The sequence below is a fragment of the Centroberyx affinis genome, unplaced genomic scaffold, assembly GCF_046629955.1.
Source record: "Centroberyx affinis isolate AG114_WGS23_722 - 3 ecotype Tasmania unplaced genomic scaffold, CSIRO-AGI_Caff_v1 ptg001162l_1, whole genome shotgun sequence".
In the NCBI taxonomy this organism is placed as follows: domain Eukaryota; kingdom Metazoa; phylum Chordata; class Actinopteri; order Beryciformes; family Berycidae; genus Centroberyx; species Centroberyx affinis.
Genome location: NW_027279693.1, coordinates 149,364 through 162,245, shown reverse-complemented (window position 1 = coordinate 162,245; position 12,882 = coordinate 149,364). Strand labels below are relative to the sequence as shown.

General features: G+C 39.3%; 1 gene segment (V, D, J or C); it reads right to left on the bottom strand.

Annotated features, from left to right (window-relative positions):
- Positions 1-8,186: 8,186 nt before the first annotated feature.
- On the bottom strand, positions 8,187-9,985 carry LOC139648117 (Ig kappa-b4 chain C region-like). The segment is given in 3 exon segments: positions 8,187-8,735; positions 9,557-9,632; positions 9,929-9,985. Coding segments are annotated over 3 exon segments (465 nt in total).
- Positions 9,986-12,882: the final 2,897 nt, after the last annotated feature.

Here is a 12,882-nt window from a genome sequence, read left to right as displayed (position 1 = left end):
TGGCTGCCTTCATGAAGCGGTTCCCAGAGACAGAACTGTTTGCGGAGACCAAGCCTGTCACTGATGGGTTAGACGGTCGCTCTTTGCTCAGTGTCCAAGGAACTGCAGGAGGGAGAGGAGACCAGGGGTTTGTGTATGGCTTCAGATCTCTCCAGTCTTCTCCTCCCCAACCATGGGCTGGTGACTCTGCTGCTGTCCAACCACTTCTGACTACAGTAGGTTTACTTCAGCTAAATAAAACAGTGTGTAAGAATGTGTTTGTGAAACTATAGGTTGGGACCCCAAACTTGAAGCCTTAATTTACAGGCCTGTTTCTACTGGCTCCTCACATGCCAACAGTACCAGCAAATTTATATTAGTCCAGGTCAAAGATTACAAAGCCCTAACTACCTAAGCTCCATCTGCACTGGGTTCAGGGGAGCAGGAATTCACTTCAAACTCACTTCACTGACATAACGCAACTCAATATCAGGAAGATGTCCCCAATATTTTGTACATTCAGTATATAAATTCAGTGTATAAACTCACCCTGTCACGGGGATGCCCGATGCCCTATATCAACAGTCAAACATTCCCTGCATTAACTTTCATTTCTTCACAATAGATTACATCTTGGCGCCATTAAGAGATGTTAGTTAAGTGTTACTGTGGTACTTTTGGTTTTGATTGTTGGATTCATGCATTTTCGTCTGTCTCACTGCAGTGTTCCAGCCATACCGGGAGGCCTACCGGCATTGGCGTTATTTAATATTCCCGCCTGCATTGTTGATGTAACTCCGCAATCTTTACACATCAAATAATTAATTCAAAAGTTAAATAACGAAGCGGAGACATTTAATTATTTATCATGTTTAATGCAACAGTTCACAAAATTACTCTTACCCCGTGTATTTTTGTTCTCCTGCACTTGGCAGTTCCGGCTTTGGACCTGGAGTGCGAAACGGAGGTGGAGGAGTCCAACCTCATTTGTAGAGAGGGGTGGCAGTGGAATGTGCCAAGTGTGGTTGAGAGAGGGGGGGGGGGGGTCCAAATTGATAAATGTATACTGCTATTTTTAATACTTCAGACTGATAAATGGGTCATTGCAATTTATATGTTTATTACATGGTTGTATCAATGTCATAATTATTGTATTGAATCAGACCCTTGAGTTATTGCTGTGTTAATTGAAAATTAATTATGTTTTGTATACATAGGAGGGGCTTATATAAGAGGCCAGCACCCAAGGGTGCCTGCTCACTCTGCCTCGCTCCAGCCAGAAATGGGACCAGGACTGCTGGCCTATAAGCATAGGGCCCACGTCATGGGCTTAGCCTATGTTTAGGTTTAGTTCTAGTTCTGCCTTGTCATTTTTGTAGTTTTCTTGACACATTGTCTATTTCTTTATTTTTCTTTTCAAAACATTTTTGAGTATTTTAAATTTTTTTGGTGTTCTGACAACTCAACGTAAATACTCCACAATAAATTCCATGTGGTGCTATTGAAGCCTGCCTCGGCCTGTGCCTTCCTCTCCTATCCACTCGCCATCCTAACACACCCACTTTCTCCTCTCGCAGATCAAACTGAGCCTGGATCTGTCCTGGCCCCTCAAAACCTCTCTGAACCTCTCCCCTTCCTAACGTCTGGCTGAGCAGACAAGGGCTGATGGAGGATCCTCAGATGGCCTCGCTGGCCCGCAGCCTCATAGCCACAGAGATCCTCGACCACCTCAAGCCCTCCGTGAGCTTCGCCGAAGGCACCGAGAGCGGAGATGAAACCCCGTTCAGTGTCAACATCCCAGTCCAGAGAGAGGAGGAGGAGACAGACAGAGGCCAGACCCTGCTGGAGCTGCGTCTGCAGAAGCAGCTCAAGGAGAGCAGGGAGGAGTTCTGGAGCACAGAGCTCAAGGTGAGCCGCCATTCAAGGCATACACTGAATGGACAAAATATTAGGGACAATTGCTCTTTTCATGAAGTACGCTGATGAGGTGAATCCAGGTAAAAGCCATTATCCCTTATTGATTTCCCTCATTAAATCTATAGCAAGCAATAATTGACATGTGGATTGTGGGGCTGTAACTCAATATCAGGAAGATGTCCCCAATATTTCCTACATTCAGTGCAGTTTTACTGCAAAGCTGAAACTCCTTAACCATGGTACTGTGTAAACTGTAACTTTCCTGAAACACAGGCCATTTCCTACTGCTATGGTATGAACATGATGCTCAGAAACAATGCAAAAGGAAACATCAGTTTTAGCTTTTCATATCATTTTACCTCAGAGAAGAACAGACCAACCGTCCAGGTACAAATAAGATCTGACATTTTGTTTTACTCGACAGGTTGCTGCAGCGACAACAGAGCTGAAAGAGAAGAAGAAGAAGAAAAAGTGTCTCTCTTGGCTCTGTGGCCTCTTCAGGCGCAAGAGGACATAGACAGACACACACACACATTGTATTGTTGTATTATTGTATTGTATCGTTGTATCCCAAACATCTCTCTCTGACCAACTGAGAAACCTCACAGGATGAGGAGCCATGATTTGCCTCCATATAGTGCTTGGCTGTGGCATATCACCATATCACCAGTTGGATGGCTGTTTTGTGAATTTTGACAGATGACTTATTTTGACCAACATATGCACAATAAGCCTGATTTGCTGATGCTGCTGATTGCTGCTGATATATCAGTAGAACATTGTGTTTTATTCTTGTAATATTGTATTGTATAATTGTGTAATTGTTCACAAGATTGTAAACCTAGTGAACATTCTCAGTGAATATACTCCCACCTTAACATGTCAAGGTGATATGATGATTCTTCTTTTTTTATATACTTCTTCACTTCAGAGCTTTATTTCTTTAAATAAAATGTTTCCTGAATATCAGCTGTGCCTTCAACTTTTCTATGATGTTTTGGTCAAATTGGACCGTTTTCATGTTTACTATGTAATAACTAGCAGATTATTTCTCATGTTTACAAAAGGCTTCATGATAGTTTCAGCATAAGGTTTTTAAACACAAAAACCCACTGTCACCATTCTGCTTGGGTTTGGAAAATAAATAAGCCACGTTCCATATATACGTGAGTCTCTATCACTCAACTTTGACCCAGAACTTTTATTTGCAATGCAATAACACCAAACCCTACTCCATACATATTGCAAATATCTGTGGTGACAAAGTTGTCTTGTCCCTCCTGTTAGTTTAAATACTTCAGAAAGTGTCCCGTTTACTCTAATTCTTATTTTGGATGTTGATACATTATTTTTAACCATGCAATAAACTTTTCATGAAATCCAAATGCTTCGCACGTTTCAAATATAAATGAATGTCATCTTAGTTGGCAGTCTTTTGGTCCTCTGACACTTTGGTTAAATCTAAAGAATTCAAATGAAACTTCAGTCCCTTATCATTCCTATCTGTTCCTTTACAGAGATTTTGGCAATATTTCAGAAAACATGTTGCTATTTTAGAAATGATAGTTCTCTCCTTCTGTTTTTTTTTTACTTAAATGCCAAGAACTTTAATGGTTTAATGCTTTTGGACTGCGATCGTAATATGTTTGTCTTGTTGTCCTGTTTTTTCATGTATGTTTTACAGTCTTCCTACTTGTTTTTCTATTTCAATTTTTTGCTTTTGTGACTTTTTCTTTTTCAAAGCAGCATATGCTATTATTTCCCCACGTATTGTGGCTTTAGCAGCTTCCCACAATGTAATGGGTGTAGCCTATCCATTGCCATTATTCTGAAAATATTGTCCCATAGATTGCCAAATTTTATCTTTAAAATTTGTATCCTTTAGTAAAGAGTTATTGGTAACACTTTAGATTACAGCATGCAACGTACAGCGTAATTACCCCGGAGTTACGGTGTAATCTTTTGTACTAACGGTGTACCAGTACAGTACGTACCAATACATATATGTAGGTACAGGGGAACAAGATGTGAAGTTATGGAATAAGGGGGTAACAATTCAGGAACTTACAAAAAACTTATACTGTAGTTATTTTTTAACTACCGGGTACCTATTCTATTATTACAGGGTATGTATGACCTACTGAGCAATAATCTGGAAGTTTGGGAGGAACTTAGAGAGAACTTATACTGTAGTTATTTTTTAACTACTGGGTACCTATTCTATTATTTCAGGGTACAGTATGACCATAAAACTGAGCAAAAATCTGGACCTTTCAGGGAAGATGGAGTGATGATTTCTGCAGCACTTAATAAATCTGATGTGATTTTATTTCAAAATGACCTTATTACCAACACACAGGCAAACTACATTACTCCTTTATCATTTTGGGGTAGACCTACTTAAAATAACTACAGGGTACATCTGTGGGTTTACTTCGGAACAAAGGTCCACGGGACAGTGTGTTGTCATGGATACTGTCGGCCTCTGAAGACTGTCTCAGCTGTCGTTCACCTCACCAGCAAACTTCATTACTGGACGCATATAGCAAGATAAAACACAATGTATGAATCACAACGCATAGGCTATATATGTTTAATATGCTCTTCTGACAGCAAAGTGTGCAGTTAATGTAGTTTGTTCTTCCATGTTTTGAGGCAAGTAAAATCAAAACAAACTGTTCTCACATTGTTCTCTGTAGTAACTGTAGCAGTTAGAGTAAGTTATATATATGCAGTGGTAGTTCTCCCCTAGTGACATGTACTTACAGGGTAACTACAGGGTAACGACAAGCCACTGGAAATACAGACAAGCACCAAGAACAAGGAAATATGTTGAAAGCAGGTGTGGGCATTTTACTGACATGGTTAAATAATAAATAATATTAAACTTTAAAACAAAAGGAGACCTTCAAATCCTATTGCTACAACATATAGTAGGGAGGCGGTCCAGGTCAACAACATTATTAAGCAGAATTGGGATATTGTATACAGTGACAGTACTCTATAAGTGTTAACAGAGACTCCAAGGCTCAGCTTTAGACAGGACCCTACAGTAGCTGACAAGCTACTGTGTGTATCTGTGTGAATGGAAGTCTGTTGATGATCATGTTATTTAGTATGATTGTTTATATGATTTATAATTTATAATAATAATAAGTTATAATTCATTCATAATTTATCATGATTGTCATATGTTGTCAAAATATATGCTATTTGAATATTTCAGATTATTAGATCTATCCTTCATACATTTGTATCATATCAACTCCTCCCAGAGGCCACTGGGAGTTCATGCATTGTAGGACAGTCAAGACCTTATAATTAGGCCAGACTAACTTTGTTTGTATCATACTCTGATGAAGGCTGAAAGCTGATGTGTGTAAATGCTGCTGTTTTTAATGTTTTTAGTGTCCTTGCCCATCCAGTAAAGGCTTTTAACTATTCAGATCCACACAAGTGCCTGGAAGTGGATTTTTGTGCCACAGATACCACTGAGGTGCAAGAATCTTTTCAGTTTTTCTTAAAATAAAATGTTATTGTATAATAATTTTCAAAATCATCATTTAAATAGTCAGTGCTACCAGCACTGAGGTGGAAACACCATGATATGCTCAGGAGAGCTACACTTCACTGACTCTGTGTGTGTGTGTGTGTGTGTGTGTGTGTGTTTGCATATCTGTCCTGCCTCTCTGCCCTCCACCCGTTAAGAGGCCAGTGTTGATCAGTGGCTGTCCAGGTCTTTCAGAGACACTGACACACCGCCAGCACAATGATGATGTCACAGATTCTCCTGCTGGGCACCCTGGGGCTCCTTGTTCAGGGTGAGACTCTCTTCTGAAAACTTTGTTTCAGGATGTAACCAGGTTTACCAGAATGATGTTCTGCCATGATGGAGAAACACTGAAACAACCAGCATTTACCTTCTTCCATCTATTCTCCATGTTAAAGAAATGATACTCTTCTGTTTTGAAATTGATCATCTTTCTCCAAGTTGTAGTTGTCTCAATAACCCTTCTCCTCTGTTTTGATATTTTTCCAGATTCATTAGCAGAAATCATTCTGACTCAGTCTCCTGAATCTCAGTCTGTTGAACCAGGACAGAGTGTCTATATCAGATGTAAAGCCAGTTCAGGTGTTAGTGATGACATTCACTGGTACCTTCAGAAACCTGGAGAAGCTCCTAAACTCCTGATTAATGATGCTACAAACCGTCTGTCTGGGATTTCAAATCGTTTTAGTGGGAGTCAATCTGGGACTGACTTCACTCTGACCATCAGTGGAGTCCAGACTGAAGATACAGGAGTTTACTACTGTCAGCACGATTACAGCTGGCCGTTCACACAGTGATACAACGTCGTACAAAAACCTCCCTCAGCTGGAGAGGAACTGATCTGACTCAACAGCTGCACAGAAACTAAAACATTTCTTTACAGTGTTTGCTGTTACAATGAGTCTTACAATTTCAGTCAGTCAAACATTCTAAGGATTTAATTTCAACTGTCATGAATTAGAATTTTTTTCCTTGAGATTATGAGGCATTAATACTTAATTAGTGATTTTAGAAAAATATATGAATAATAACTTTCAGCTTTTTAACTGGCATATTAGTATAGTAGCTGAAACATACTTTCAGTCAAATAAACTGAACAAACTCAAATCAAATAATTTGAACTCTTAAGATTAATAAGAGTTAATAAATTATAATGTATCATAAAATTCAATCATATTGATGTAAATATATCATATTTTTGTTCAATCATACTGTGTGATCAGTCAAACATTCAGTTTCTAGTGAGACTGAATGTAATTAATTTGAGGTTAAAGTAGAGATGTATTTTCTTTGCTGTGTTTCTATGTGTGTTAATCCAGCTCTATTCATGTTTGACCTCCCCATGCTGACCTCCAACCTGCTGAAAATCAACTTCCCAACCATTCAGCTGTTCCTTCTCCACCCTCTCAAACCAAGACTGGGAAGACTGGGAAGACTGATTCAGTCCAAACACAAACACACACAAGACTTGTTGTGATTCAGCCTTAAAAAACTGAACAACATTCTGTCAATCATCATTTTACCTTTTAATTTTTAAGGAAGTCCACTAGCTTTTCCTATAGCTTTTACTCTCTTTACAGTCCCGTGCCACCATTTTTATTTGCCTCAGTGCTCAATCCCTTTGCAGAGAGAACGCACATGTAAATATTTCCCAGGTCAAAACTGGAGATCACACTCATGTTATATCCCTCTACGCTGATGATATTCTGCTTTTTATTTCCAATCCTGAAATTTTTCTTACTACTTTTGTAGAATTATCACAAAGATTCACCATATTTTGTGGATACAGTATAAACTTGACACAACCAGAAGCCTTACCAATATGACACTTTGGTAATAAGGGATCATTGGGCGATTTTCCATTGGTTGAAACATTGGATTTGTTTTCGAGGTGTAACCACACAGAGAAACTTGCAAACAATAAATGAAAGCAATTCTGCTCCAGTCATGCAAACAGTGATAACGATCATTAAAAATGAAAATAGTCTCCTTTCATCCTTACATCCACACCTAGCTCCTGCCTAGCTTTAGGATACCACTGGTAAACAGAGTCACTGTGTGGAAGTATAATTCAGTACGAGAGATTGGCAGTTTGACAGGTTTATTTAATCCAACCAAGGAACTCAAAATGTGGATGATTACGCAGAGATTTATAGTGATGAATATTCATGATTATGTTAGTACAGAATATAATAAAGCTATTGGTCAAAAAGGTCATATGAACAAGACTGAACAACCAATGATAACTATAGCTCTAGCACTTTAAATAGATGCGTAATAAGAGGTGAGCACCTTCTTCTAGAAGACAACAAGTTATTATTTCAGTGTTTTCTATGAGATTTGGGCATTTGCACATTCCAGGCTCACAGTTCTGTGAAAAACAAACAAAATGTTAATTTAGAGTTTAAACTTATAATGGTGATGCGGATTCAGTATCCTTGTGTTTTAGGCACTTAAGGTGAAAATATTGGTCAAAGGTTACATACTAAGTGAGCATATTGGAACGTTGCTTAGTATAGGTATTTTTCCATTTCGGATGTATGACTATGCATTACATAATCCCATTATTTCTTTCTCCAATCATCAACAATAATTATAAAATCCCATTCATTTTACACTGAGACAAGCTCAATCTCTGTGGTTTAATTGAACCACTGTTACCATTAAGGCAGGATTAGAGACATCTCCAATAATATCCATCGAAACACAACTGATTTGGTGAACAGGTTTTATTGTCTTAACATATCAAGATTATCAGCATTACTGCAAGCAACAAAACATTACTATTTAAAGATGTAATGAGTCTGGTAAGATGGAGAGAGAGAGAGAGAGAGTGTGTGTGTGTGTGTGTGAGAGAGAGAGAGAGAGAGAGAGAGAGAGAGAGAGACTACAGTGCTGAGTGCAGACAAAGAGCAGTAGCGGAGTAAAACCAGTAGCAGAAGTCCCAGTGAGTCAGGTCAGGACTGGGAACACTGGTCTCTCCTCAGTGTCTCCGAGAGCGGAGACTGGGAGCCCTGGGTGGCCTCACAGGTCACAGAGCCCACCTTCCCCCACTGGTCTGCAGGGAGCCTCAGGGTGCTGCTCCAGCTGTAGTGGCCGTCCTTCTCCAGCACCCCGGGGCTCCTGCTCTCCTCCCAGCTGCTGCTGCTGCTGCTGCTGCCGTCCACCTTCCAGGCCAGCCTCCAGTCTGAGGGGAAGCCCTTGTTGGCCAGGCACATGAGCGTGGCCTTCCCCTGCTGCAGCTCCACGCTGGAGGGGGGCAGCACCGTCAGGGTGGGACGGACATCACCTAGGAGACACCAATCAGCTTAGAGGACAGGAAGGCCGCAGCTGTCAATCAATCACCAGGCGGTTTGACACCTTTACTGTGTGAGAGTCCATTTTCCCCTTTAAGGAGTTTCTGTCAGATGGTTTTTATGCTCCACCAGTCACTCACTCACACATTGTTTCACTTCCCTTTAAGAAGCCTCTCATGCATATCAGCATGTATTTGCTACATTTTAAAAATTTCCTCAAAATTTCCAATCTTCTCTGACTGTATTTTATTTAAAAAGTGAAAAATATGAAAGAATTAGATTAAAAATACATTTTAAAAAGCCATTTGAAATAATTGTCAACATTTAAATGTATAATAACACATGGATTGTGTTGAAAAAAACTGTAAAAATGCAGGGTTAGATTTAAAACAGCAATTACAATTAGCAAACTGTCAAAATAATGTTAAAGTATGCTATATTTGAAAGCATGAGATTTGGCTACATTTTCAAAATTTCAGGTATATAGAAACGCTCATTACTTTAGTTTTAATTTGACTTATATTTACGGTAAAACTGGGAAATTAAACAAGAATCTGCCAAACCATTTCAAAAATAGTATTTATTTTCTAAAACCTTTTCTAAGCTCAAGCTGTTGACTTTTGACAGTCCTACAATGTGTAAAGAAAAGTGCAGTAAAGCAGCTGTAAGTTAGACTCCATGGTTAAGGAGAGAAACAGAGGAAAGAAAAGGAGACTATAAGTTACAAGATATTTTTATCTACTTCAAAAATTCTGACACAGCAATTAAAGCCTTAATAAATAATATGATGTTGAAAATTTGTGCAGAAACTTACTTCCAACATCCAGTCTGGTTCCTCCACCAAAAGTCAACCACAGTGATACAAACTCATTGAGCCGCCGTACAAAAACCTCTCACTCTAGAGAGACACGGCTCTCTCACTTTACCAGACAAAACTAAAACTACAATGCCTCAAGATGCAACATTAAACTAAGAGTTATGAATACATGCTTTCTCCTCTGGCCCAAGAACTTATAATAATTAGATTGGTCATTTGGATTACATTTATTAATGTGTTTTTTCAGTGGTGAGAGAAAACTGTGTAAAAATTGTATATTAACATGTAAAGTCAAATATTTTGCTTTCTAAAGTGCATTGCGTATGTAAGAAATTAAAATGTAGCTAAACATTAGATAAGTGAACTTACTTCCAACATCCAGTCTGGTTCCTCCACCAAAAGTCCACCACAGTGATACAAACTCATTGAGCCGCCGTACAAAAACCTCTCACTCTAGAGAGACACGGCTCTCTCACTTTGAACAAAACAAACTCACCAAAATTATTTTCAGTTCCTAAAACTTTAGCTAACTGATGTAATAACAAGCTAAACTATCAAATTATGCACCAAAGTTATACCATTAATCTTTTTTATTTGTGTATTGTTATTTTTTATCTTGTAGTGATATTGATTTCTCTAGCAGTAAACTAAAACAAGACATGAGATATCCTTGAAGAAAACTTGTTTATAGACATCAAGCCAAATCTACATAAAAGTTTGTGAATACATTGTTAATCAAGAGTTTGGTAACTTGATTGATCCATTTAGAAACAGCATCATCACAGTAATCCAAGTCCCTGTTGGAGTCAGTCAGAGCATTTCCATAGAGAGCCACTTTGCATCAGCAGCACCATGCTCCAGTGCTCTGGGAGAGTTTATAGTCCTGAGAGTTGAACACTGGATGACTGACAGCTGTCCTTCATGACAACAGAAGCCACAGAAATCCTCCTCATCAAAACATGACTTTGATCTCCATCCTCATCTGGACTCTCCTCTGCTGCTGCTTCACAGGTAAAGTCCAGAGAATCAAACTCCTCTCCTCTATGAACATCCGTCCCTCTGAAATGAAGCAGAGAAAACCATGACGGTGGTTTATGTTTTTGTCTCTGTATCCTCAGAGTCCAGAGGCCAGGTCACAGTGACTCAGCCTGGAGCAGTGAGGTCTGCTCCGGGAGGCTCGGTCACCATCAGCTGTCGAACCAGTCAGAGGGTTCATGGTGATAGCTATTTAGCCTGGTACCAACAGAGAGATGGAGAAACTCCTAAACTGCTCATTTACTACACTAGTACTCGAGCATCAGGGATTCCAGCTCGTTTTACAGGCAGTGGATCAGGGACTGACTTCACTCTGACCATCAGTGGAGTCCAGGCTGAAGATGCAGCAGTTTACTACTGTCAGAGTTTCCATGTTATCAACAGTCAGTATCTGTTCACACAGTGATAAAGCGTCGTACAAAAACCTCCCTCAGTCACACTGAACAGAGACTGAACTGACTGCTGCAGCTGGAAGCTACTGCAGGAACTGATACAGTTCACTGAGGACAGACACCGCGCACACACACACACACACACACACACACCGAACACACACTGTATACACACACACACACACACACACACAGACTGTGTACACATACATACACAAACCGACACATACACACGACTTGTTTCGTGAGAATTTATGATGTTGTTCATAGTGTCACTTCCAGTTTGCCTTCTGAACTTAAAACAGCCGACCTCCCACCTCAACAACCTGAAAGTTCCCCCAAATGAAGTTCAAGTTCAAGTTCATTTTATTTATAAAGCACACTTAAAAACAACAATTGTCGACCAAGGTGCTGTGCAAGTATATACAAAACACAAATAAAATAAAAATAACAATGATGAAAATAAAGATCATACGGAATCAAAAGCTACAGAAAAGAGATGGGTTTTAAGGTGCCAATAGCTAGACCATGGAACAACTAAAAGCTTTAGGTCAGTTGACCTGAGAGACCTGTTGGAAACTTGGGGGCAGTGTTAATTTTGACAGCAAATTTTTATTTAGTTTTAGTCATAGTCTTTTGACTAAAATGCCATTTAGTTTTAGTCTAGTTTTAGTCGACCAAATATTATAAGATTTTAGTCGACTAAATCTACAGTAGATTTAGTCGATGAAAACTAACAGGGGCAGTTGAAGCGTGACGCATTATTTAAACATTTCTCTTGGATTTCCAAGTCATTTTCTGTATATAGCCTATACACAGATTGCTCTACATTTATCCATATGACTGTTCTTCTTTTCTGCCAAACGCTGGCTGTGGCAAAGACATTTCTGAACAGTTTATGCTCGTTCATCAGGTCTTTTCATCAGGTATTCTCTTATATTGTCAATATATAGGCTATTATCAATAAAGGATCCCATTACCTGGATGACTGAAAAATTATCTAATGTACTCCATTTTAAATAGTTCCATTTGTCAAACAAATAACTAAATTGTAGTGCTCCCTTTCAAGTACTTTGTGTCAAAGATAACATAACTTCAAAATATAAACAGGTCCAGATAGGTCCAGACTGTCCCTGTTCCTCCTCAGGACCAGTCCTTCTCCTTCTTTGAAAATATTTTTCAATATTAATCTGGATTGAGGGAGCAAAGATTCAGAGTCAGAGTTAAAAAGTTAATATTAACGTTATCAGTCCACTCAGTGGATACTGACTAGCACCTATATGCTAATCTGCTAATCTTGGAAACCCAGCTGTATTCCGAATAACGTTAATAACTGAGTTCTTCTTTTTGGGAATTCAGCCGGTCGTCGTCTTGGAATGGAAAAAAAAAATATCCTCCACGCCCGCGTGTGTAATGGGAGGCAGATGGGTCTGGTGAGTGAGCGAGAGAGAGAGAGAGAGAGAGAGAGAGAGGGAGAGAGAGAGAGAGAGCGACACAGGGAGAGTGAGCGAGCGATAGAGACAGAGAGAGACAGACCTACAAGAGACTACTTCTGTTTGGATCTCTTCCCAACTCGTCTCTCCCTAACATTTTCATCTCGTTTTTATTCGTTGATGAAAATGTCAATACATTTCGTCATCGTTTTTGTCATCAATTATTTTTTATTTAGTTATTGTCTCGTTTTCTCATCAGTGAAAAAATGTTGTTGACGAAAACTATTCGTCTAAGAAATGAACACTGCTTGGGGGTGTAGGAGATCGGAGATATGAGACGGGGTGAGACCAGTGAGGGCCTTAAAAACAAGTAATAGAATCTTGAAATCAATTCTTTGGTGAACAGGGGGCCAATGAAGGGACGCCAGAACAGGGGAAATGTGGTCTCTCTTGGTGCCAGTGA